The following is a 26,898-nucleotide window of genomic DNA, read 5'->3' as shown; positions in this document are numbered from 1 at the left end:
TGCAAAATCTTTGGCTTAAACTAGTAATTGAAAGCAGATGTTTGACTTAAAACATTTAATTGTATTTCATAGAGAGTCATGTTTTGCCTATTTGAGTTCGTTTTCTTTCATTTTTGTAATCTATATATAAAATAATAAGCCATAAATTACGTAATAATTTATTCAGTGTTTACAAAGTAAGCCTACTTGACTTAAGTAATACATAAAAATCTAATACAAATACGAGCGCAACTTGTCGAGAAAACGTTTTTAGATTCAAAAAGGTAAAACGTTGGTTTCTGTTTCCTTGAATAATTCTTTTTCACTGACGTACATACAATCGATATATCAAACATTTTTTTACATGTAATAATACTTTCACATTATTCAAACAAAGTATTGTTTTAGAAAATTTATCTTTGTTACTTGATATTCAGTTGTGTTTGTCAAATCCTACCGACGCACCTGGTCCATATTCCCAGTTTTTACGGGAGTCCAAGTTGTATGAATATATACAGTTTGATTATTTTTTATCTTTATGGTTTTCCATGTCTAGTCTTTGTCCCTGGATTACATTCTTTTGATTTCCGCTAGAATATTGGTTCCCGGCATTACTTTCATACTTAAATAAAAGAAAATTCATGTAAAAATATCTGTTGGAAGGAAAAATAAATCTCAAAATTTTCTTATTATTTGATATATCGTTTTTGTTCCCATTGCTGTACTTTACCGCTACATTCTATTATGAAAAGGTGGTATGTTAAGTTTTGAAAGCTCTTTATAATTTTGCATGAACCTGTCGATAAACGACGGCCTACCATTGTCCATCCAGCCACATGTAGTGCAATAACTGAAAAACGTCATTCAGGTATTTTGATAATTGTATGGGTCTTTATGTATATGAATTCTCCCTTCCATCCTCAGTTGTTATTTTTTCCCTGAAAATATTTTGATGTTTAAGGCCAATAAATCAGGAGGGGTGGAAAATGTGGCTTAACACAATTTTTATATTGTTTATGGCATTGATACTTGGTGTCCTTACTACAGTACAGTGAAATGAATAAGTTCACAAAGTTCACAAAGATATATACTTTTTAGTTATGGAAGGGTGTTTAATTGTATGGTTGTACAAATATCTTGTGGTTGATTTAATAATTTCGTCTTTTCTTTAAATACATGTACATGTGTATTACTCACACTGTAACAATAGCATTTTTCTCTTTTATGTTATATTTTCCTCGGGATCTTTGAAACCCAAATAGTTCTGACAATAATATGCCATATTGATTTATCCAGAAGTTTCAAACCTCATCCATCGGTTCTGAATGCTTCCAACAGTAGACATTTTGAATAAAAAAATATCGAGATTTACAATCCCTAATTAAGGAGTAATTCATTATTGTTTTGTTGAAAATTGGAAAGTATTATTACGTTTACAATTATTGATAATTATGAACAATTGTAATTAAAATGTCTGAGTTTTTAAACTATTTTTGTACATCTTTTACTGTGTTTGTTAAATACATATTAGAATCTTTAATGTGATTCATTTTGTTGGATGTTACCAGTCTGATTTTGTGTTTTGTTTTTCTATTGAATTTCGTGAAAGATATATACTACTATATTTAACTAAGCAGACTTTTTGTATCGCGGTAGCACTCTTACAGTTAGGTTTCTGAAACAAGGTTGTGTTGCTACAAGATTGAAGTCATCTCATCGTGTCATAGTGTTCTTCCCTTTTTCCTCTACCCCGGACTTCACTTTTATGAGCAACTCGGCGTGTGTTTCTAGAAAAGCAGAGGACGCTCCCCCTAACGATGCACCTGGTCCATCCTCCCTGTTTTTAGTAGAGTCCGATCAGAGTTGCTCATTTGCTTGTGTTACTTTGTATGTATTATTTTAGTTACTTTATGTTCTTTGTTGTGTATCCATGTTTGGTCTTGGCCCCTGGATTGCTTTCTCCATTCAATTGATTACTCTTTTACACAGTTGATGATTCCTGACCACAGTTGCATCCCAGACCAACATTCATATTTTATTGATAGTTTATAAGAGTATTAAAATATTGTTCTATCTATATGATGACATAATTATATACTTCCAAATTCTGTTGCAATCGAATGTTCCTGAAAGAGTTATCAAGGGAACCAAGATTGTAGCGGTAATCAAAAGAACGTAACCCAGGGACAAAGACCAGACATGGAAAACAGACATACACAACAAAGAACATCAAGTAACCAAAATCATACAAAGTAGCAAAAGCAAATGAGCAACTCGGACTCCACTAAAAACTGGAAGCATGGACCTGAAAGAATCATATTTATCCTGGCTTTGTTAATCATGTTTGGTAGTGAATGCTGTAAACGAAAGTTCTGAAGGAATGTATGAAATATATTATTTAGCACCAAATGCACATGCTTCATTTTGTTTTTTGTTTGTTCAAACATAAACTAAAGTATGTATTGCAATAATGAAAAATGTTTTAAATATTTTGCAAAGAATAATAACATCGTCAAATTGAAATTTATCTTTTATCCGTTGTAATTTATGATTCTTATTTCTATTTATGGACAACATAACTAGGATTTGTTTAACATTCATTTGATATCAAATGATGGAGCTTAACAGGAAATGTCTCATTTCACAGATTTTCTGTCTATGAACTATCAATCGAGCAATGTGTTTTCATAGTAACATCTATTGTATGTATTGCTATGTCTTCAGTGAGTTACTGTGACACATTTTGTATTTAAGTCTATCCCGGACTTGACTTTTTATGAGCAACTCGGCGGGTGTTTCTAGAAAAGCAGAGGACGCTTACCCTACCGGTGCACTTGGTCCATGCTTCCAGTTTTTAGTGGAGTCCGAGTTGCTCATTTGCTTTTGTTACTTTGTATGTATGATTTTAGTTACTTCATGTTCTTTATTGTGTATGTCTGTTTTCCATGTCTGGTCTTTGTCCCTGGATTACATTCTTCTCTGATTACCGCTATAACCTTGGTTCCCTTGATTACTCTTCTTTAAATAAACATTACATATTTTCAATATGGTTTTGTATAAGAACTGTCAAGTAATTTCCCTTATAAACAAATATATAATGTGACTTTTAAGGAATCAGTTCTTTCAAAAAAGCACTTTTATTGGTATTTATAAATATTCATCTCAAATGATGTTTTCTAGAATGTACTTAAAGTTTAAGAAAAGAAAAAAAATAAAATAAATATCAGGCATATTAGTAATTAAATCATGCAGGGAAACGACAAAGCACGTGTCATGAAACGTTTTATTAAAGAGGGAAGCATTGCCGACAATTATCTTGTTAATTGTGACAACGATGACCTCCCCCATAATAGTTTGTATGACCTCTTCAAGTTGGACATTCATGCCAGTGGTATTGACCTCTGTATCCATGTCGCTCACAGCTCATCTTCTATTGACCTGATTTGCTATATGCATCCAAATACTCATGTTAGGGCTAAGAAAACACCTCATCCGGCCATGCATGTTCGTATTTTTTTTAAAAATGAAGTAAGAAATTAATAGTTCGTTTTTTGTAATAGCATGCAGTTCCTGTTTTATTGGAAAGAGTACTCAAGCTTACTTCCAATATATATTGTAATATATAATATTTTAACACACTGGCATGCAATATGACTGAAAATTCCAAATATATTCTAAACTTATTAAGACATTAACACTACTTTATTGCAAAATTTGTATTTATTTCACATAGAATGAAAATTCAAAGAAAGACATCAACCAAAACCAAGTTTTATTGACAACAGTTTTGTGTTAGATCTTACCTCACAAGAACATTCAGGTTCAGAATTTCGTCGGTAATGCTATCTTGAAACGTTTTCATTAGGTTTCCGATAGCGTACCTTGATTGTTATAATGCCATTTAAAAAAGCTGGTATTATTTATTCTTGTCAGTTCATCTATCTTTTATGCAATGTATTAATTATCCAATAGAAATCAGGTTAACAATGTCCACGCTGTTCTTAATATCAAGTAATATCTGTCTAAACTAAAGCCTTTTTGGATTTGAAAATTGGCTCGGTTTGGACAGGTGTCCGTTCTTCCATTATAGACAGTTATTCTGATTTTCAGGGTTAGACAGTATGACATGTTTCACAGTAGTCGGTCGATTTTGCATTTTTTGAAAGGTGTTTTTTTTTGTAAGCGATATTCATGCTTTCACATTGTAAATCCAATAGTGTCTTTTGTATTTTAGAGTAGTTTACAGATTTAATAACCTTAATTTTCTATTCAACAGTACATTCTATCGAATTTATATATTTTATGAACAATGATTCTATGAAAGGTCACATGCTATTTTCTGATCACTTAAACATTTAAAGCAAAATATCCCCCCAAAATAGGTTAGCTTTCAAACAATGCATTACATTTTGCATGATTCTATGTTGGAGTGCTACTTAGATAATAACGATTCCCTGTCTATTTTCCTGATAACAAGGTTACTATATGTATATAGACGATTTTGTTTTGTATTTCACATGAAAACTCAGAAAGTACACAGTTGCGTTTTAGTGTATTTTCCACAGTAAAGAGATAATAAGACACCATAGAATACATTTGGTACTTATGTATTCTGTACTGAATAACCAACAAAGTAACACAACGTTATCAATTTGATCTGCAACATGAACTTTTCAAAATGAATTCGAAAGAGTAATCAAGGGAACCAAGGTTGTAGCGGTAATCCAGAAACAAAGACCAGACATGGAAAACAGACATACACAACAAAGAACACAAAGTAACTAAAATCATACAAAGTAGCAAAAGCAAATGAGCAACTCGGACTCCAATTAAAACTGGAAGCATGGACCAGGTGCACCGGTAGGCATCCTCTGCTTTTCTAGAAACACACGCCGAGTTGCTCATAAAAAGTCAAGTCCGCGGTAGACAAACGAGGAAAGGAAAACTATGCCGCGTTGAATAAATCAGTTTTTATGGCGCAAGATGGATACACCATAACGATCTACGAGTTCATGATGACGACCATAAAACTTTAGTGATGACTTCAATCTTCTAGCAACATTATCCTGTTCCAAAAGCATATTTCTTAGAATTCTAGCGCGTTACAAAAAGTCTGGGTAGTTTCGGCAAGCTCTGGCATAACGTATGAGTTTTGATATGAACACTACATACGCAGGTGCTGACGGGGTGTTGCCAGAGATGAAAGGAAAGTGTACAATTCTGAATGAGAAGTCAACACGTTTGTCGTAATTTTGGTGAATAGTTTTCTCTTACCATCGATTTCTAAGTATAGGTCAAGATATGAAGCTGACTTCACAGTGTCTGTAGTAACCTTTATCTCAAGTTATTTGGGGTAGATGCGATGTATCAAATCCCCGAAAGTAGGATTGTTTAACGATAATACGTCATCTATATAGCGGAAACTGAGATTAAAGGATCTAGCCAAACGATATTCTTTCTGTCGGATCAAATCAGCTATGAAGTCAGTCTCATAAGAGTGAAGGAAAAGGTCAGCAAGTAAAGGAGCACAATTTGTTCCCATTGGAATGCCGACTGTTTGTTGAAAAACGCGTCCACCACACTGGACAAATATGTTGTCGATTAAAATCTCCAGTATTTTGTAAACATTTGCCTCTGTATATTTGGAAGATGATTTGGAATTATTTCTTTCAAAGTATGAGGAATCTCTACCAAGAACTATATATTTATATCCAGGTGTACCTTTTTTTGAAAACAACGATGTATAATGTTTTTAAGTCGGGCTTTTAACTGAGTATGGGGAATAGAAGTATAGTGTTGAAAAATCATCGTTGCAAATTTTCATACATTTCAACTACTAATTTTACTGAAATTTTAAAAATAGGAAATCCCTTTTCGGATGATTTATCCCGTTTTAAAAGCATGATTGTAATCCAAATTAGCGTATTATTTAAATGATAAATATTTTAATTGTTTTTTAAGCGGATGGATACATGTACTAGTTTGACATATTTTTTTAAGAACGCTTACCCTACGGGTGCACCTGGTCTATGCTCCCAGTTGTTAGTTTGTTGTGTATGTCTGTTTTCCATGTCTGGTTTTTGTTCCTGGATTACATTGTATAGTGCACCTCTTCTAAGCAGTCACCATTACGAAATGTTGAAAGTGACCTTTTAAAAGAGGTTTAGTTGAATGTGACAATTTTCAAGGTGTAAAGTTGAATAGATATGCATGTACATGTCTACTTTGTATTCACATGTATTTTGTTAGCAATAAAAGGAATTAATTGTTATGGTAGTGTGTTGTACACAAGAATCAATATTTTTCAATGTGATTGAGACACTTTGTCTCTTATTTACTTACTTATTACTTATCAGTGAGCTGATCTCCACACTTTTTGACATTTTTTGTAATTATACATGTGTAAATCATTGACCTCCTAGGTAAACTCATTCAAACAGCTGTAATACTTTTTGTAATTCTTTGTGTTAACTTTGAAAAAAGGTAGATTTAAATCAAGGTCTGAATGTAGGCACAAAAATAGCTGATATAAGCAAACAAAATTATGGACATAAACTGGTGACCGTTGGATGGAGTTATAGTAAATAGGGAAAAAACAATCAGGATAGATCTAAAGTGATCATTCAATAAAAGGGACTGCTGGTTTGAGGTGAGTGTTAGGGCAGGTTTGACTATTAAAGAATGTTCAAATATGGAAGAAATTATCCTTTATTGTAGCTGGTTGTAGCTGGTCAGCTCATCCACTGATCCATGGAGTAAAGGAATCCATGAAGATCCCTCAGCCCGCTTTGGAGGAAGAAGTTACAGAATCTTCTATGGCCACCTTCCTGGAACACCAACAGAGGGTGCAGGAAAAGGTGGAGAAATTAGAGAGAGACGGGGCTCATCTGATGTTTGAAATCTCCAGTGATGATGGGTTCTCCTGCAAGGCTGAATTTATGGAAGGTTAGTATCTAATAAACAACCACATAATCATATATGTTAATAAATGTTTTCTGTATATTTGGTCTAGGTTTGTAGTTGTATCTTCTTAGAAAATAGATTCTTTAGAAACATACCTAGTAAACTTCAATCCCACTTATTTTATTAAGAATACTGTAAACAGTGACATTTTTACAACAGTTTTATTGTTGCTTTTTTTTGTAGTGAAATGTGTAATGAGGAAATAAAACTATGAATATTTTTTTCTAAGAATGTAATACTGTAATGATGGAAAAGTTACCAAATTTATAACTGCAGGAAAGTAGATTTATCACAGAAACTGTGGAAAAAAGTCGTTAAGGAAATTTCCTGGTTTACAGTACTAAATTGAAGGTTTTCTACAAACAATCTATGTTTAATTTTGCTTCATTGTACACGATTGCTACCTAAGGCAATAAAAGGTTGTTATAAACATTTTGTGAAAGCTTCTTTGTCTGTGCTTAATGAGCAACAAAAACTTGATATACATACAATCCAGTACTACATAAATAAGCCATTTGACTCCATTGATCCTTTTTGTTTTGATTACCGATATAATTTTGGTTCTCTTGATTACTCTTTTCTATTATTAAAAAATGAGCGCTCATGTTTGTTTTAGGAAAAGGCAACGAAACAATTCGAACGAAGAACATGCCATCAAGGTTCTCCACATATATTTAAACAAAATATTAATTAGAGTGGAAAATATGTACGTTGATGGTTTCTTGGATTGAAATGAAATGTGGTTAAATCTTATAACAATTTCAATGGAGATGTTTCCATAATATATTGTATACAGATTTTATTTATTTGTGAGTTAGCTCCCATTGTATGTAAGCAATGTAATGCGTCATTGTTTTAACGATCCGGACTATTCTTTTTTTATATACTACATAAACATAGTGTGTGAAATTTCATGTAATGATTGGACGAAATAGGTTTATTTGCATATTTTGTGTTCTCCCTTATGTAGATTTTGTCTATGATATCATTTCTTGTCATACACCACACAGTGCAATCATAACAATGGTTCGTGTTTTGTTTACTTCCCGTGTACATACTACCCTAACAATATACCTCAAAAGATTATAAATGGATTTTAGAAAACCATTCGTGTTGGTGTGCGCGTTTGTGTCAATTAATTTATCATTATGCAACACTGTATATTAACTGTAAACTACATTATGTCATTTTCAATTGATATCAGGTAACTTAAGATTTTTAAGTCTTGTTTACTATCAATTTCTACTCTGGTAATTCATATCCGCATTAGCTTATATCCATATGGTACGAGAATTTTAACCTTACAAGTATATTATACTATCAAGATAAGAACGAATTGCTGCTTCTTGCCTCAATACTTGGCTTGAAAATGCTTATATCACTTTATTAGAACAGCAGACTTAGACTGATGGGCTGATAAAACACGATTTTGATAAAATTAAGAAAATCACAAAGTCACTGACAAAATGGTTGTAAACAAATGAATAGTAAATTATTTCATTATTTGTGTTGATTTTTTTTAATCAATAATTTTGTGATTTTTTGGTATCATTTTATATGACACTATGTAGAGTAAACTGCAAATAAGACTTTCCTTAAATCAAAAATGAATGGACATAACATTTGGACAAAGAACCACGTTCTGTCAATATAGAAAAAGATGATAATTTTATCACTTTCAGTACAATTCAACAACACAATGACAAACTTCATATATTTAATATTTAATTAGTAGGATTAAAACTGCAAAAGAATTAATTGCAAGCTTAATTTCAATTGAACGATATTTTCCATCTAAAATTAATTCAATGAACATGACTTCCATCTACACAGACCATCATGGCTTCGTTTACAAAAATCAGTGTTGTGTTTTCTAGTATGATGGTTGTAAACACATTCGTCCTGGTCAGCCGGACAGTCTGTTCCGAAGCACGGTTTTATCTATAGATCAATAAAACCATGTGAATTCAACGTACAGTAAAACGTAATATAACTGGTAAATTTTGTGAAAGATTAAACATTAAAAAACATTAAAATTTCTATTTGAAACAAGCTCTGCTATTTTAAACCGTATATGACACAAATCAAAAAATCGTATGTACTTTTAGTATTTGGTTGAGCTCTGAATAAAATTGCTCTTAGAAAGAGCTTAAGTTAATGCAAGGCAAACCCTAATTATTTCTCCCAGATGCAAGTTTGGTTACAGTTAAGTTGTCATCAAAGGAGCACGTGACATCATATGAAAAATATTTTTGTCAGAGAGTGAAAGTCAGTAAAGTAATAGTCAATTCTATGTTACAAATGTGAAATGAACAACATTTTACATGTCGACGCAAGAAAGGTCACTAGCATTTTTAATATAGAATGTTGGTTTCAGACTTGAGGAAGAGTACTTAAATAAGACCACTCGGAGGACTGATGTGAACGGGGGGTTTCCAGCTTAACCAATCTTGATTCGCTTCATGGAATTCCTTAATGTAACGGGACAACGTTACAATTGTTACTCATACAAACTGCAGACATATATATATATACCCAAAACATGAAATAATCTGATTTGAATACAGCTATGCTAAATTTATAGATATGATGGGTCTTGTGAATTATAAGCCTTACTCTATACTATATCTTACCCTGCATGAACAGTCGTAATTAGGAGATTGGATATACCGATAATCTCCCCTGATTCCATTCAGCTGACATTGATTCAGATTGTTGTATGATTTGTTTATCTGACATAGTCTCAGTTCCATCATTCCATCCTTGTTAAAAAACCCTGTATATAATAAATAAAGCAATTTTAATCATCAGTAAAATCAAAAGTACTTAAATCACGTTTTCATTTGATATAACAAAGGATATTACAGAGCGATTGTGTTTAATTTCTTTCCACAAGATATAATGTAAACGTACTAATTTTTGCGGTGTACTAATGTTCGCTATTTTTGGCAGTGGATAGAAAAGCGCGATAGTACAGTAAAATTGATCTTTAACACTATATAAATCTTATCCTGGTTTTAATCCGTGAAAATCGATACAGGAGAATACGAGATGATACTCAATTGACAGAATCCGCGGAAATTACCAACTGCTAACATTAATATGTTTACAGTAGTTTGAGCTGGATACTTGCTAATGCAAATAAGTGTTGCGTGTAAATATTTTACTCAAATTATTTTGATAAGGAAGCATTCAGATGACCATTTTACATTCAAAACTGTCAAATTTCACAAAATTCCCACAGTCCGGTTCTGTTGAATACATTTAGGCAATTCAGGCTTGTCTTAATAGAGTTACCTTTTTGAAAAAAAATAGGCAACTAATGGTGCATGTTCAATTATTTCATCAACCACGATATGTTTCTTATAGGACGTTCTTATTGTATTAAAGTCTTCTTGCCGTAATTGTTGTGTCTTGCTATACTTATGAACATCCATGCTAGCTGACAAATAAGAACTTATCATTTAAAAAAGCCAATGTATTCAAGTCGACATCACAATTTGATAAATGCTACCTTCATACATAAAGCTATCATGTAAACTAGTTTTACCTCCCAGCAAGTATGGTATATATGAAATAAGATGCACTCCACATGTAGCGCCATGAAATTCAGTGGTAGCGTTTTTGATTGTATACGGCTGAAGTTTTCCTGATTTTCCCTGTACAAAATAATGAAGAAAACAAACTTTCGTTACTTCTTGTGTACAAACATAATATATAATTGTTGACCATTTTAAGCATTGTTTTCGTAATGAAGCTGCTTTGTTTTTGTTGTTTTTGTTGTTTTTTGTTTTGTTTTCTCGTGTAAACATACATTTTTTGGTTCATCCGATTTGTAAATCTTGTTTGTAGAGGATTTATTACCATTTGCATGCTTTTGATCAATGAAAAAAAATGATATGAATGTATGAATGTTAAGTAAACGAAAAACATATTATAAGCTATAGTGAGGTGACATAAAAAGGAATTCACTTACACTTTGTATCAATTACTCATCGTCTGAACTTAGGTGCTTACTAAATTGAGCTAAATATATCGTGGGGTCTGAAGTAAAGATATTTCTGTCTTCGTTTTTGACTGATTTGTTGTTACTTTAGCATAATGTTTGATATTGCTTTCACAGTAGATAACCTTTATTTATATCACCTTTATACTGCACTTATGAGGTCATTTTTGGTACACGTACGTGAAATTTGAATTTTTGGGTTGCTTCAACCATTTAAAAGTGAATTAAAAACTCTCATTGCACCGAAAAAAAAAACCAAATATTTATAGTAATAAGGAATATTTTCCAAAAAATTACCCTATAGACTGCAAATATCAATAATGAGTAAGTTCTGTAATTTTTCTGTATATCTGACACATGTTCGGCAAAGGGAAAACCATGAATAACTGAAAATATAATTAAATAGATAAAAATTAGTAACCATTAATTCAATATTAAAATATTCTTCAGCGTAAAACACGTGAATTGTCAGCAAATCTTGTCACTTAAACAGTTGCTTCAGACTTTGACGGTCAGAGCTAAAGTTATATTGAAATTACACTCTTTTGGCTGCGTATATATTTATACTATACTACAGTAAAATGTAAAACGACTGTTAAAAGAATTTAACTAAATTTCGGCATTTAGATGTTAAAAAAACGTCCAATGATATTCAAATATATTCTTTTTGATCAAATAATTTTAAATGTCTGATATTTATTGTTTTTGTTTTTTATCAAAGTGTCATATACATGAATCTGTTTTTATTTCTTATAAAACACATTATAACCTACATATATGTTTTGATTTTGCAAACCAATTAAAACCATTAAACAATAATAATTAGATTATTATTATTATTATTTTTATTATTATTATTATTATTGCCAGCTAGGCAATATAAAAATAAAGCTTTCGCTGGCCGGGTCATTTTTCCTCCTTGGATAAATCTAAGGTTGTAACTTGGTCACAATGTGTGGTAGTACGGGACAGTTCATCTACGTGTTGTAATGTATAATAGAATTAACAATACATATGCATGTCACAACAAATCAATATTATACATACGTCTCAGAGTTTTCATGGAAAAGATACACAACGAAACCTATCCAAAACAAACCCGTACAATCCGAAAATATGTCTTTATGAGATTTTGTTAAAATCTTGTTCAAACATCAGTTCAAAAAATATTAAAAGAAACCACGATTAAGCGGACATCAAAAGAAAATATATTCCAATGATAAAAAGACATGGAAAATAGACACACACAATCAAAGAGCACAAATTAACAAAAGTTTATGTGCAATCCGATCGTCAGTTAAAATTTGTAGCATTGACCATGTACACCGGTAAGGTAAACGTCCTCTCTGGTTTTCTAGAAACACCCTCCGACTTGCTAGAAAAAAATTACATTTGGGATACTGTACTTCGAACCTTGGTAAAAATAAATCTGTCTAAACAGAGCCAATATAAAAGCCTTAATGGGTTCGATTTAGTAAGATTTTAATGTATCATTTTTTGTCACATACCATAAAATTAAAAAAAGACGAAAAAAAAGGTTTTGCCTGGAAAGTCAAAAAAAAAAGAATTCGCGAAAAAAATACGCAAAGAAGTTTTACATGCTTATTAACGACAAAAGTAATATCTAAGAAGTGGCAGCAGAAGGCCTACAGGTGACTTGTATTATTCTCGACGAAAGCTCATTAATTTTCAAGAGGTATGGAAAATGTTTTGAAAATTAACTAGACAAAAATTCAATTCTAGCTTCAATTTGCGATTACACAAAACTAATAAAATAACGGATCATTCAAGATTGGCAAAGAATTAAGATTTATCTATTATTTTTGCGCTTACCAAAGTCCACACTACAAAACAGATGTTGTAGATGATTCTGAATACAAGAACATCCAAGTGTCACTGACAAAGTCCAGGATAATACTAAAATTAATGGAACAATTTTCATCTTGCGTAAACCAGTGTCAGTCGCAACAATTAATTCGTTACCAATAACACAATCTATTAAATTATAAGATTTCTATAGTTTAATAATGCTTATCAGGTATTATTACAAGGTACGTGTTTTAAAGATGTTTGTTTCCAATATTTCATTATTTTGATATGTGAACTTATATGTGTAACTCAATAAATATTAAGCTGTATAAAAATATGTTTAATACAGCTTTGTTATTTCAAAATAAAAGTCGCACATAAATGCGCAAAAATTACTAGGATCAGGAAGTGTTTATAAACTGCAGACAGTGAACATTAATGAACATAATCCTATTTATTTGTTTATATATTGATTCTTTAAAACAATTATGATAAAAACAAAGCAATAAATTAAACATAAACATATTCGTTTTCTTAAACAGATTGCCTTTATTGTTTATTTATTCTTTTTCTCATATTTAGGTGAAATCATTTTAGAAAAATAAATGTATGAAGGTTAAGAAAAAATCAATTTGTTCATATCATATGTTGCATTAAACATCTTGCAAAACATTAATATTTGTATAGAAAAAAATGAAAGTATACATGTTCGGCCATTGTGGTAAAGACAACAAGTAAATTGTACTTCACATAAAAAAAAACACAAAAGAAAACATACATTCTTATTCTATAAAATCAACATTCAGATTACTGTCACTACTTCAGTGTACCTTAGCTTGAGTAAGTGTCATTGCAGGTGAAACAAATTTTACCTTCAGCTTATTTTATTTCTCAATAAAAAAGTAAAACATAGAATATTTCTGGTCATTAAACAACTGAATGAAACTACATATTTTAGCGACAACGGATAGATAGGCGGATATTTTTATTCTTAAGTTCAGCTTGGTATATATAAACATTACATCACATTCATGCACAATCATTAGACTAAATATATAAATTTATATTTGATTTTACCAACTTGCCTTCAGTGGCTTATGAAGCGCTATCTTCTTGTTGCAGTTATAACATATAAATTCGAAATATTTCTCTAACTCCAGTTTTGAGGCTCAAATTATTTATTTAATCTATAAGGAATCGTGTTTTTGTTCGAATGAAAATAAAGGGAAAAAAACATAATCTTTAAAGGTAAAAGTTGAAAGTTGGAATAATCTTTCTTTGCATTAAATAAAAGTTTGAGTGAGATAAAACTCGATAAAACAATATTTAATGAATATAGTTATTTACTTGATTCGAGTATTTCATTTTCAATGTATTACTTTGTATATTTTACAATTCAAGCAGAAATAAATTTCATACTTCTTTTATCATCGGTATTCAAATATTCAGCTTATAGGTAAATATATAATCATTAATTCAATACATATGTATATCAATAGTTTAATTAATGGACTAATTCATTGTTGGTGTCTAACGCCAACTGTAATATTTCAGCTATATCCAGCTGGCGATGACCATGAAATGGATGATACAATTATCATGAAATGATAATAAAATTAAAAATAGGTCAGGACAGAATGATGATATACGTCGACGAGTTTCGATTGAAGTAGGGAGACGTGGGTTGGTTCGGGCAATTAAGCCTCTTGTGGGGAAGCCGGGGCGGCTCCTTCTCCTGTTGAATACAACAGAAGGTTTCTTTTACATGATAGGAACGTGGCATCCTTACCACTACGGTGCACCATTATGGTTTGCGGTAATGTTTTATAGCCCATGGGCTGGGAGGGTCCACGGTGCACCCTGCCCGTACTCATCAACTTCATGGTAATTTTCAAATTGAAGCTAGAAATGAATTTTTGTATAGTTAATTTTCAAAACGTTTTCCATACCTCTTGAATATTAATGAACTTTCAGGGACAAAGACCAGACATGGAAAACAGCCATACAAAACAAAGAACATGAAGTAACTAAAATTATACATACAAAGTAACAAAAACAAATGAGCAACTCGGACTTCACTAAAAACTGGGAGCATGGACCAGGTGCACCGGTAGGGTAAGCGTCATCTGTTTTTCCAGAAACATCCGCCGAGTTGCTCATAAACAAATAAGTCCGGGGTAGACAGATGAGGAAAGGAAAACCATGATCCGTTGAAAAAATCAGTTTTTATGGTGAAGGTAGGGTAAGCGTCCTCTGCTTTTCTAGAAACACCTGCCGAGTTGCTCATAAAAAGTCAAGTCCGGGGTAGACAAACGAGGAAAGAAAAACTATGACCCGTTGAATAAATCAGTTTTCATGGTGCTGATGGATACACCATAACGATCCACGAGTACATGATGATTGGTTCAAGGGAGCCAAGGTTATAGCGGAAATCAAAAGAATATAATCCAGGGACAAGGACCAGACATGAAAAACAGACATACACAACAAAGAACATGGAGTAACTAAAATCATACATACAAAGTAACAAAAGCAAATGAGCAACTCGAACTCCATTAAAACCTGGAAGCATGGACCAGGTGCACCGGTAGGGTAAGCGAACTCTGCTTTTCCAGAGACACCCGTCGAATTGCTTATAAAACCTGAGTCCATTGTAGACGAAAGAGGAAAGGAAAACTATGGCACGTTCACCAAATCAGTTTTCATGGCGCAGATGGATATAACGTACAAACCTATCATTTGTCTTTTCGGAAAATCGACAGGAATAGCCTTACCACAGCAATTTAATAAAACAAAAACACACAAACAACCAACAAAAACCAAAACAAAACAAAAACAAAAAATGCAATATACAGAACATACATACATTCCATCTTATCTTGGGGTGTGACGTCTTTACTCTAGATACTTTAGTACTGCTAAAGTACTATATCGTAGTAGTTTGTGACACAAGTTTTAATTGATTCTGATGACGGTTTGTGCATATCTGCAGATTTTTTTCGCCACTTAAGATCGATTATAAGATTAAAGTACAGAACATTACTTTATCGTTTCGATAAATCAACATTCTTCACTATGTTTTTTTAGAAAGAGTAATATAGGAAACTGTGATTCCTGCGGAAATCCCAACAGAACAATGTAGTCCAGGAACAAATACCGGCATCTCTGAGTGCGCCAGTAGTGTAAGCGTCCTCTACTTTTTTAGAAATACCCATCGAGGTGTACATAAAAAGTCAAGTCCGAGGTAGACGTAAGAGGAAAGGAAAATTATGACTCTTTGAGCAAATCGGTTCTCGTGGTGCAGATGGATACACCGTTATGCTCCATGAGTTCATGATGACGACAATAAAACCTCTGTAGTGATGAAAATTCAATCTTGTAACAACATACACATGTAATTATCCATTAATATTACATTACACTATATAATTTTCACTATATAATTACATAGATGTTCAAAAACTTTCAATACAAAAGAGAAAACAATTTAATCAATTAAATCAATGCTAATTTGACTCGGACTATATTTTTTATTATAAACTTCAAAAAGAGAAAGCTGTCGTATGCGAGTTTTCATGTCATGAATAGGCAGAAATTTGTTTATGAGTTCAGAAACATATATACATATATTGTGTCAAACAATAACTCACAAATCATATATTTTTTTTTGTCCCAACTGTTCAGAATTTGACTTCTGAAGTCATATCAATTTGTACCGTGCAAATATTTTTTTATTATATTTTACTACGTATCTTTTGAACAATATTCATCAATTTTCCTACTGGAACATGTATCCAAAAATATATATTACTTATACTGGGAAGTACATTTGGTAGTCATCATAGACTCACGGTAATATTATTTTATATTTTGTCGTAATTCAGGAACAGGCCATTCGTGATGCACCACTAATTTTGTATGGGTTACTTTCGAACCACATTTTTCCAAAGGACAAAAAATCGATTTTTATTCTGGGGATGTTCGATGGGCGGTTGACTTCCAAAGCCTGTCCATGACGCATTAATTATATTACTTGACGATCAATTTTGTTCCAGCGATAGGGATGTTCACTATTGTCATGCTTGAGTTGCGACTTGCATATTTTCTGATGGATTAGATTTTATGTTTGTTTTAAAATACGTGTATCTAATTTCGAAAGGGGAAATTAAACAGCCTCGTTTTTGAATGTCTTGACTAACAGGAATATGATAACATTCCTAGAATAGCTGCTCCAAATATGAGTAAGAAAATACTTCAAAATCACGTACATCATTTTCGACAGAACATTTTTATACGTTCACATTTCATACCCCCATGTACAGGATGTCACTGACACTACATCCCTTACAAACTTGTGTTATCATTTGTGTTGTTAAGTACGAAAGTGACTCTGCTTGTATCTATTGAATGAATTTGTAACCTGTTCTGGGTGAAACTGGAATTATTTGGCTGTTAAATGATCCTAACGCAAATATGTTCATTGAAGAAACATTTATTTGAGAAATCCCGAGTTCCACATTGTACTTAAATATAACATTCAGCCACAAAATGCACAATGTACATGTACGTTATTTATCTGTGCATGTGTCATTACAATATTTAGAGAGGTACAGCAGGCAGTTATCTATAACTATTTGCGAGAACAAAATACTACTACAAGGTCAAATTAGAGTATGTGCCCAAGTTTTTCTATTGGACAAAATGTTATTAACTATTACTTATTTAGAAGCTTCCATGCCAGGGCCTAATCTGGAAATTCTGTTAAAAAAAAAACAATATTAACATTGTTGCCTGTGTAATATATTACTTTCTGGCTGTATACCCCCCCCCCCTCTTAAATGAGTGAACAACTATTTTGCATGAAACTTTGATTTTCCATAGTTACTACTCCTAATTTGTTTTCCTCACTTATCTTGGATTGATGTTATCTTTACATCCTCCTTACATGAATTCTAGGATCCGATTCGGGCTATTAGTTGTAGCAAACTTAATAATGCTAACAGAAAGGTTTTATAAAGATGGTAGAAGTTTTTTTCTGTTTGCTGTTGTTATGATATAGCTTCCAAACGACTTATCCTTTGAAACTAGTGGACAGACTTCACTGAAAGTTTTTTTGGCAGAATGTGGAAGTACATTTACGCCAATTTCTTTTTTTTTTTTTTTTTTGGTACGGAAATTTATTTTATCAAAGGTGGAGGAAGCTCCATTAATGTCTTTTTAAATTCCATTCTTTTTTCATTTGCAAAAAAACACTTTTATGATACCGCAGAACTTTTATGATGAGATTTCGATCCGAATCAGCTTGGTGAAACCGATCCCATTTTTTTTTAAGTATAAGACGTTAAATTAGTTTTTATCTATATATATAATGTATGTTCTTCTTCATGCACATGTATATGTTTGTGGAGAATCGATAAAAATATACACATCTGCTAAGTGAAAAATGGTTGACTTTTTGTTTTGTTTATCTACATGTAATATTTTACTACATTTTATATGGATTATGTAGAGAATTGTCAATAATTCGCAAATTAAAAAACAAACAAGTAAAACAAAAAAAAACAAAAAACAAAAAACAAAAAAACAACCAACTTTATATAAAGAATTATCCTCCTTTGAAGGAAACTTTTTGAAGTAATGTTTTTAATTATGCATATCTAGTTTTGATGCCAAAATATCATTTAAATAATTTGAATATATTTTTTTTACATTATTACAAACAGTATTTGTTCATAAAAATTGTATATGTCTGTATGATTTTGCAAGATGATAGAAAAGAATGCTCAATGTCCTAGGTATGATCTCCCTCAAATGGCGTGGCTTTCATCATTATGATAAGACAAGATTGATAGCCGACAAGAATAGCTGCAGTACCAGAACAGTTCTACTACAATGTATGTATGGAAATAATATCCATAAGTCCTTTTTGTTGATCATTTACATAACAGATCTATGGTGCTATGAAACTTGTGTTAACGGATTTAGAATATGCCTCGTGAGTTTTTTAGTTTATGTTTGGTTTTGAGTTGTTTAGGATAAATTCATTGGAAATGGATCGACCCTTCGATCCACAAAAAATGGAAAAGTTGAAGAAGCATAGTTATTACCCTGATTTTTTGTCGCCTCATTTCATTTGGTCATTAAGTAGAGTTACATCTCAGGACCTGAAGTTTTGGATCCAATCCTGGTTTTGATGTACGTTTTCAAACATATACTCTTTTTGTTTTATTGGCTTAAATGTTTACAAGATTTCGAGTAGTAAGGTACTGAAAAAAGGACAAAAGTCAACATTCAGCACAGATCATCAGTAGGGAGCTCCTATTAGACCTGAAGCTGAAGTGAACAAGATGGTACTAAACCAACACTGGAAAAGGGAATCACATACATGTTATTGCAAACAAGATTTTGACCTCAGACTATTAATGTCTCTACTATCGAATGCTGATATTCTAATAAAGCTATTAAGCAGTACCTCAGATATTGGATAAAGGAGGAAATCATGCTCGGTATTTATTACTGGTGACGAAAATAACAATCGAAGGTAATACTATGATAACTGTTCAACTCATGATATTTCATGAGTCACAAGATGGCATGAAAATGGTAAGTTTGAATTGTGGTATATATGACCCCCTTTTTGTCTTGTATTTATAATTGTAGGCGTGCAGAAGTAATTACTTTGCTTATTTGACTACCCTAGATGTTATCATTTTTACTCGATATGGTAATTACACATATTGATTTTATATATTGTAAATGTCCAGTCTTCACACTTACTACAGTATACTTAGAAAAAGAAGGAGTTAATTTTACCCTATTTATTAAATGCAGTTTATCTGCTTAAAATGAAAACTGGACTTATTTTGGATATCTATAATTTAAGTACGGAAAAGGTTTTGCCCATTTAAAAATATCATTTCAATATATTCACTTTTATTGATTATTTTTAGTAAGTGTGCATGCCTTGGTTTTATTTATATGCAAATAGTTTTTAAATAGCTGATGTACACATATTTTTCTGACATATCAGAATATCTTCCTCTTCCAGGGAAATACCAGATTGATATCTAAGTAATAGTTTTAGTATTAAATACGACTAATTATGCACAACAGATGCATTAAAGAAATTATTTTTATATACTATTTTGGTTGATTACAACAATTATTAGAACATACTGAAATGTTGTATTCAAATGGCCAAAAAGCTAATAGACACATCTCCATAACAACAACAAAAAATAATAAAAAGAAACTGTGATACTTATTGCACCTATATGTTAAATAGGGGTGCTTATTGTTTTAGCCCTGCCTGTTTGTATGTCTATCAAAACTTATGTAAACACTCATTGGAAAATATGACACTAAAATTAGGACATGATTTTCTGTTATGCATATTACAATGAATTTATCATTTTATTAGTTTTGAAATGAGAGAAACGTGTATTTTTGCACGGTAAACAAACTATAATGTTTGTATATGTCAGTCGCAACTTCCTTATCCTTAAAATCTTACCACCTGAAAAAAAGAAGTCCTCACGAAACATAGTATTATGACCAATGTGTTTTGTAAACATGAAAGGGGTTCCAGGCTAGGCTTTGTTAATAGAGCTACATGTTAAAAGTTGCACAATGGTGATTTTGTAAATGATATGCATTAAGTTTTGTTCACAGTAAACTACTACTCAACATCCTATAGCAGGAATGATCAAGTAAGTATCTCAATAAATATAAACAAATAATAGTAAAGGCACGTAAGTGAAAAATGATTCAGATTCCATTACCAAACCTTTCAATTTTGAGAAAACCCAATATTAAAAAAAAACTGATATCAGCGAGTCATATGAAAAATGCAATGTGTGAAGAAAAAATAGAAGCTTCATTATTCATTGCAGGTGAAGCGTTTTACTCTTATGCTAGTTTTATTTCCCGATAGAAAGGTTTAGGCATATCGTGAGATTATTCAAGGGAATGATACTATATGTATTTAAGCGACAATACATATGCGTATTGAATCATTGAAATGTATGGTCTCCAACATTTTTTTTTTTTATTTTGAAAAGGTAACATTCATAAATAGCTGAAGAGATCAAATGTCAAGCAAAATTTCCACTTGGATATTTGTAAACAATGCTTGAAATATTTTGTAAAGACAACTACCATAAACATTGCTTATTAAAGAAATAGTTCAAGTATATTAATATTAATAAGAAACCAATTAGAAACACTTTTAAACCATATGTTACAGAAAAAAAAAAACAGTTTCTGTTATTATTTTTTTCATGTCATGTTGAGTAGGGCACAATTCTCTGGGCATATGTGCGGTTTCACTTTTTATGGGAACATTTCACAAATTAAAATATCAGAAACACTTTGACAAATAAAATAAAACTGGAAATGTACTTTTTCCACATCATTTTTTATTTCATGATATGTTTACACCGTGACCCTTGTCCTAATTAGCCTATATGCTTGTAGTATGGATGATGATGTGGAGTAGTAGTCGGACAAGCGTGCCAATGGCAATGGCCTCTGTAACCTTTGTAACTATTTCCTCTCTCACAGTACATCATTTGTGGGTTAGATTGCCAAGCCCATGTACAACTGTTAGCATTAGGTGGACAAAGCGTTCCTACGGGACAAGATCTCACCTAAAATACGATGTAACATAGTTTGAGTAGTTCATCTTATTCAAACAATTTTTTTATAAAAAGCGTGTTTTATCAAAAAAAAAAAAATCGTTACCTTCCTGAGATAAGAAATTACCATTATACATATTGCCTGAAATCCCGACCCTCAAATATTGATTTGATTATAAGAGGGACATGAAACAAGAATTTCCAACTTAGATTGTAGAACATATCTGTATTCATTCTACTAACCATGCAAGAACAGTCGTATCCTGCGGCTCCCTTCTTCGGTGCATACGGTATGTGATAATGACCAATGATTCTCTTGTAAGGATATCTATGTGGTGGTCTCTTTCTACGTCTGTACATGTACGATTTAGATCCTCTCATCAATGACAACTCACATGATGTGATGGAGCTATAAAGTCTATTCAAATAACAGCTGTTCAACATCATCTTACGTTTGTTGTTTAAATATCCTATCAAAATATTAATATAACGATCTTATTCATACATAAAATCTACGGTAGATTCCAATACAATACTGTAAGTAAAGTACATGACTGAGAATATCTACGGCTATGGTGAAAAAGCGACACTAAAATACTGAGTAATAATATTATCAAGGGAACCAAGATTCGAGCGGTAACCAAAATTTAATTTTGAAATACAGTTAAACGGAGATAGAAACAACAAACAAATTAAAAAAAACAAACAAACAAATTTAAAAAGTACATATATTAAGTATTAAAGAGAAAACTGAACTATTACGGCTTTTTTGGTAGTGTAAGATTCTTCGTTTTTAACAAGTTCAAATGAATACATTAAACGCAGGCAAAAAACTAACAAAAATCAATGATAAAAAATGAAGAAGAAAATACATAAGTTCACATTTGTCCTGTGTATTTCGTAAGGTTAAAACAGTGTTGTGAGTTACACTGTTTTACCCTTCTGAATTAAAGTACTCTACCTCCTATAATATACTGCTTAAACAGTTCAAGTTTAACACCACACGCCGCTGCACTATCTACCGTTAATACTTGTCTAATTGTCAGTGGACGAACACGTCTGGAAGTATCCTTAAAAATAAAACATGGAACAGAATGTTACAGAATAATCAAGGGAACCAAGGTTAAAGCGGTGATCAATAGAATGTAATCCTGTAACAAAGACCAGATATGGAAAACAGACATACGCAACAAAGAATATAAAGTAACTAAAATCATACATACAAAGAAACAAAAGCATGAATAAAAAACTCGGGTTAAACTTAAAACTGGAAGCATGTTCCAGGTGCAACGGTAAGGTAAAAACCATGAGTTGATGTCAACTATAAATATCGTTTTGTTTAGGGATACTGATTAATTCTTATGCTCTATTGTGTTATATTAATTTAACAACTGATCAAATCTTATATTGGAACAAAATCATATTGCATCTGTTTACTTTTGAAAGTCAAGCATCAAACATACAAGGTGTGAATCAATATAACTCAACCAGGTGTGAATCAATATTAACTTATCCAGGTGTGAATCAATATTAACTTATCCAGGTGTGAATCAATATTAACTTATCCAGGTGTAAATCAATAATAACTTATCCAGGTGTGAATTAATATTAACTCAACAAGTTTCAGTGAAGTGTATCATAGGCAAAGTCACGAATATTTCTTACCTTGAACACTTCTATTATAATCATTGTATAGGTACGGTACATTGTCTGTGGACTGTGTCCTTGGTAGTAGTAACGCCCTCCAAAGTTTATAGGCATTGGTTTGGATTCAGCAATTGGAACCGCATGTATTACTGTAAAATAATATATAAGATTAAAAAAATACTTGTAACCTAGGTTGGGCCAAAGGATACACCTTTGCTCATTGTCATTTACTTCAACAATGAAATTATGAAATAAGGAGTACCTTATTTTAATTCCCAGCAAACACTCGATGAGTTGCAAGCACTAACAAAAAATGCATTGAATGGTAGCTCATACGAGAAGAAATAAACTTTTTATTCAAAGTTAAGAAAATCATGTTAGTTCACGACAGAAAAGTTATGTTTTGATTATTATGGTTAACAAAAATGTTTATAAAAAAGACAAAGTAAAAATTAGGCTACAAAAAAACGATATTGTACTATTATAAATATAATTACAATATTTCAATTTGACAGTGAAAATAATAATAGGACAATATAAATTGACCAATGCCTTTATATTCTCAGGTTGAAAGTTGCATTTACCGAATTTCGATTGACAAAAATATTGTTGCAAATGTTTAGTTGGGCAGCTGCATCCATACGCAACTGACAATAGCAGCATTATAAGAAATACTGGTGACAAAACGGTCATTTTATCAGCTATCGTTTACATCTGAAAAAAAAATAAAACGTATAATCATTGTTTGGCTTTACATTTAAATAGTATTTAAGTTTTAAATTGTATATTGATCTTGGTGAAAGAAATTTCAATTAAAGTGCATGAATTAAAAACTAAATGAACAAATAAAGTTATTAACATTACCTTGCTTCAATCAAATATTAAGAGTACATAAGAGCAATGGAAACACGATTCAAATTTAGACCTTCAAATTAAATAAATTCAGCTGGAAATGATTTAGAAAATAGTTGTACAGGGCAGAATCGTAGTCTACCATTTGTAAATATTACTTACCAAGTTAACTATAAACCAATTTCTTTCTTTTGACGTTGTATGAGATCAATTGGATTACTGGTGTTTATATACATATATGAGATACATTGCTATTACATTTGCCACTTCCGCTTCCTGACAACAAAAATGTCTGTCAAATGTGTTCAATACTGTCATATGTTGCCTTAATTATGTCTACTTCTCATTGATTTGAGATAAAACTTTTTTTTCAAGTGCATGAAGATGGAAAAATGTCCATGGTTATTAATAAAAACAATTTAAATAAAAAAAAACAAGGCAAAACAAAACAAAACATAAATGAACAAAAATTAAACAAAACAATTATAAAAAAAAATCAAAAGATCCATCTATAAAATACAAAGACATAGCGCGTTTTTCTTAGTTTATCTATATGCACTCTTTACTTTTATTTTTTAATCGTTTCTATTTTTCTACGTGCTATTCTGAATGTCTAAACAAGATTATGTCACTTGTTAGCATATTGGATTGAGGACATATTGAACCTCAATATCATTATTTATTAAAACATGATTAAACTTTCATGAAAAATGTTTGCAATGAAATATTTTCACCATGATTTCAATGTGGAATTAGGATTTAAGGTAAAGACTTACCTAAGAATCATATAAGTAAAGAAAAAATAACTAAATCTAAAATGTTTGTCGACTTTCCAAACAACAAAACACTAAAATGACCAATAATCTACGTTAATTAGTTAAGTATATAAAATATATAAATTGGAAGTTATTGTATTATATAGAGGAAAATTTACCACCGGTATCTTCATTACAGAATACTTTATTCCTCGACAACTACCCCCCCCAAAAAAAAAGAAAAAAAGAAAAAAACACACACACAGACACACATACCCACTTCATTACCATTTTTTTCGTTAATAGGTTAATAGATTTCTACGTACGCCTCTTTATTATATCATAAAAAATAACATTGTATATCCTTTTCTGTTCTAGACCAACCATGAAAACCTGGATGAATAAATCCTTTTTATTGATTTCACCACAAACTTGGAAACATCTGTAACAAGTGTTTTTTTTTTTACTATTTTGAATTCAATACTAAAGATTTAGCCATTAGTATTAGGAATTTCCTCATTATTGTACCAATAAAAAAATTTCCTTAACAAACAGAGAAGCAGTGGACGAATATAACTTGTCTTTCAGACTTTTTGAATATACATTATGATTAATATATTCATATCGATTTAGTTTGGTGTTCATGAACATACGTATGTTATTAGATGCGATTTGCGTTAAAGGGGCTTACATGACATTTTAGGCTTGAATTTTGGTCAGTTACACTGTATCCTTTTTCACTTTGTATACTTCTTAGTTCTGTTGTACTGTGAGATTAAAGAATTTGTACATGCATACTCTCAGTTGCAGCGTGATTTGAAGGTAGTGGTACTTTGAAATGTTGAAATAAAAAAGAAACGGGTTGTTGTTAGGTGTTCTGAAACGACTCAAAAATTATACAATGTATAATTATTCAAAATAACACTTTAGCTGATTTTTCGAAGTTTGAAGAACGTAGTTTCTTCCTGTGAAAGAGTAATCAAGGGAACAAGGGAACCAAGGTTCTAACGGAAATCAAAAGAAGTAATCCAGGGACAAAGACCAAGCATGGAAAACGGACATACACAACATTGAACATTAAGTAACTAAACTAATATATACAAAAAACAAAAGCAAATGAGCAAGTAGGACCCCAGTAAAAACTAGGAGCATGGAAAAGGTGCACCGGTAGGGTAAGCGTCCTCTGTTTTTCTAGAAACACCCGCGTAGTTGCTATTGGATGCGATTTGAAAAAAAGGTATGGTACCGGTGAAACGCAACAATTCAACAGCGTAAGCATCCAAAACAGTATATATCTTCAAATATGACAAACATCTACAACAACTGAAAACGCATTCTTTCAGAACAAAGGTTAATATATATAAATAAGAAGATAATGGACCACATCAAAACCTGAGAACATGCTGGTCAGTCTAGATAATATTTCAGACTTATTATATTTCTAAAAACAGTTCATCATTTCGACCCAGTCACCCACTTTGACTAGTCAGATCATGTTTTGCACACAACCGAAATATTGAATGAATAAAAACAAAACAATTTTTGGTGAAACAAATAAGTATTCTATATGGGAATGTAAATTTCAGATTCTACGGCACATTCTAGTTTCTAAAAGCATTGGAAAGTACACATGAATCCCACTGACACTGGTCATTACACTTCTTACAAAAACCATGTGTGATCTCATCGGAATCGAAGTTGTCGACACATTCATCTTCATCTGCCCAGCAGTTGTTTTCGAAGCAGGGTTTCACCTATTATACCAAAATAAATGAGAGTATAAAATTGCAAATACTCCTTAAATGTTTACCTGCTAATTTACGTTGGTCTTTTGGTTTATATACGTTTAAAAGCATTATTCAATTAAAAATATCGTTTCCGTGTTAGGTATGTATTTTCAAGAAATCAGGTCAATTACTGTATCAATGATTTCTTAAAGTATGATAGAATCAAGACAACTTGAAGTTTGACAAGGGAAATCAGAGTTGTTTACTAGGTCTCATGGAAAGTACCATTGTTAAACATGAAAGTTTCAAAACCAGCCTATGTAATGTGTTCATACGGTTGTACCTTACATGTGCAGTCGTATTCAGGAGTCAAGGAGTAAGAAGAATACCCTCTGATACCAGCTAACTCACAAGGCGTTAAGTTTTCATACGGTATGTTTATCTGACAGACACTGAGCTGTATTTTACCATTTCTGTCAAATGATCCTATTTAGCATAAAACACAAACTATAAACTGTTTCATT

General features: G+C 31.7%; 2 protein-coding genes across 2 annotated transcripts; both read right to left on the bottom strand.

The window, feature by feature from the left end:
* Nucleotides 1-8,684: 8,684 nt before the first annotated feature.
* On the bottom strand, nucleotides 8,685-12,918 carry LOC148616304 (metalloproteinase inhibitor 3-like). Its single transcript, XM_088581585.1, has 5 exons — nucleotides 12,782-12,918; nucleotides 11,246-11,334; nucleotides 10,493-10,601; nucleotides 9,576-9,718; nucleotides 8,685-8,883 (listed from the first exon to the last, which is right to left on the bottom strand). The coding sequence occupies exons 1-5, from the start codon at nucleotides 12,888-12,890 to the stop codon at nucleotides 8,743-8,745; spliced, it is 591 nt and encodes a 196-aa protein (XP_088437711.1). The 5' UTR covers nucleotides 12,891-12,918; the 3' UTR covers nucleotides 8,685-8,742.
* An 8,236-nt stretch (nucleotides 12,919-21,154) lies between these two features.
* On the bottom strand, nucleotides 21,155-24,197 carry LOC148616303 (uncharacterized). The gene is made up of 6 exons (XM_088583214.1): nucleotides 24,055-24,197; nucleotides 23,625-23,754; nucleotides 23,059-23,189; nucleotides 22,355-22,463; nucleotides 21,637-21,863; nucleotides 21,155-21,405 (listed from the first exon to the last, which is right to left on the bottom strand). Exons 2-6 carry the CDS (start codon nucleotides 23,731-23,733, stop codon nucleotides 21,214-21,216), a joined length of 768 nt encoding a protein of 255 aa, XP_088439340.1. The 5' UTR covers nucleotides 23,734-23,754; nucleotides 24,055-24,197; the 3' UTR covers nucleotides 21,155-21,213.
* Between the last annotated feature and the right edge of the window lie 2,701 nt (nucleotides 24,198-26,898).

This window comes from Perna viridis, chromosome 5, assembly GCF_037379345.1.
Source record: "Perna viridis isolate PV_CMFRI_1.1 ecotype Kerala chromosome 5, ASM3737934v1, whole genome shotgun sequence".
Taxonomy (NCBI): domain Eukaryota; kingdom Metazoa; phylum Mollusca; class Bivalvia; order Mytilida; family Mytilidae; genus Perna; species Perna viridis.
The sequence above is the reverse complement of the archived record's forward strand: the minus strand, read 5'-3'. Positions and strand labels throughout refer to the sequence as shown.

Bases quoted from the DNA above. Each gene is read 5' to 3' on its own strand.
- LOC148616304 (XM_088581585.1), bottom strand. From the start codon at position 12,890: ATGAAAATTGTTCCATTAATTTTAGTATTATCCTGGACTTTGTCAGTG. The intron at 10,602-11,245 runs GTAATTTTTTGG...TATTTTGTACAG, and splicing joins TGATATTTGCAGTCTATAGG to GGAAAATCAGGAAAACTTCA. The intron at 9,719-10,492 runs GTAAAACTAGTT...TATTATATACAG, and splicing joins TATACCATACTTGCTGGGAG to GGTTTTTTAACAAGGATGGA.
- LOC148616303 (XM_088583214.1), bottom strand. From the start codon at position 23,733: ATGACCGTTTTGTCACCAGTATTTCTTATAATGCTGCTATTGTCAGTT. The intron at 23,190-23,624 runs GTAAATGCAACT...ATTATTTTACAG, and splicing joins TTTTTGTCAATCGAAATTCG to TAATACATGCGGTTCCAATT. The intron at 22,464-23,058 runs GTAAGAAATATT...TTTATTTTTAAG, and splicing joins TTATAATAGAAGTGTTCAAG to GATACTTCCAGACGTGTTCG.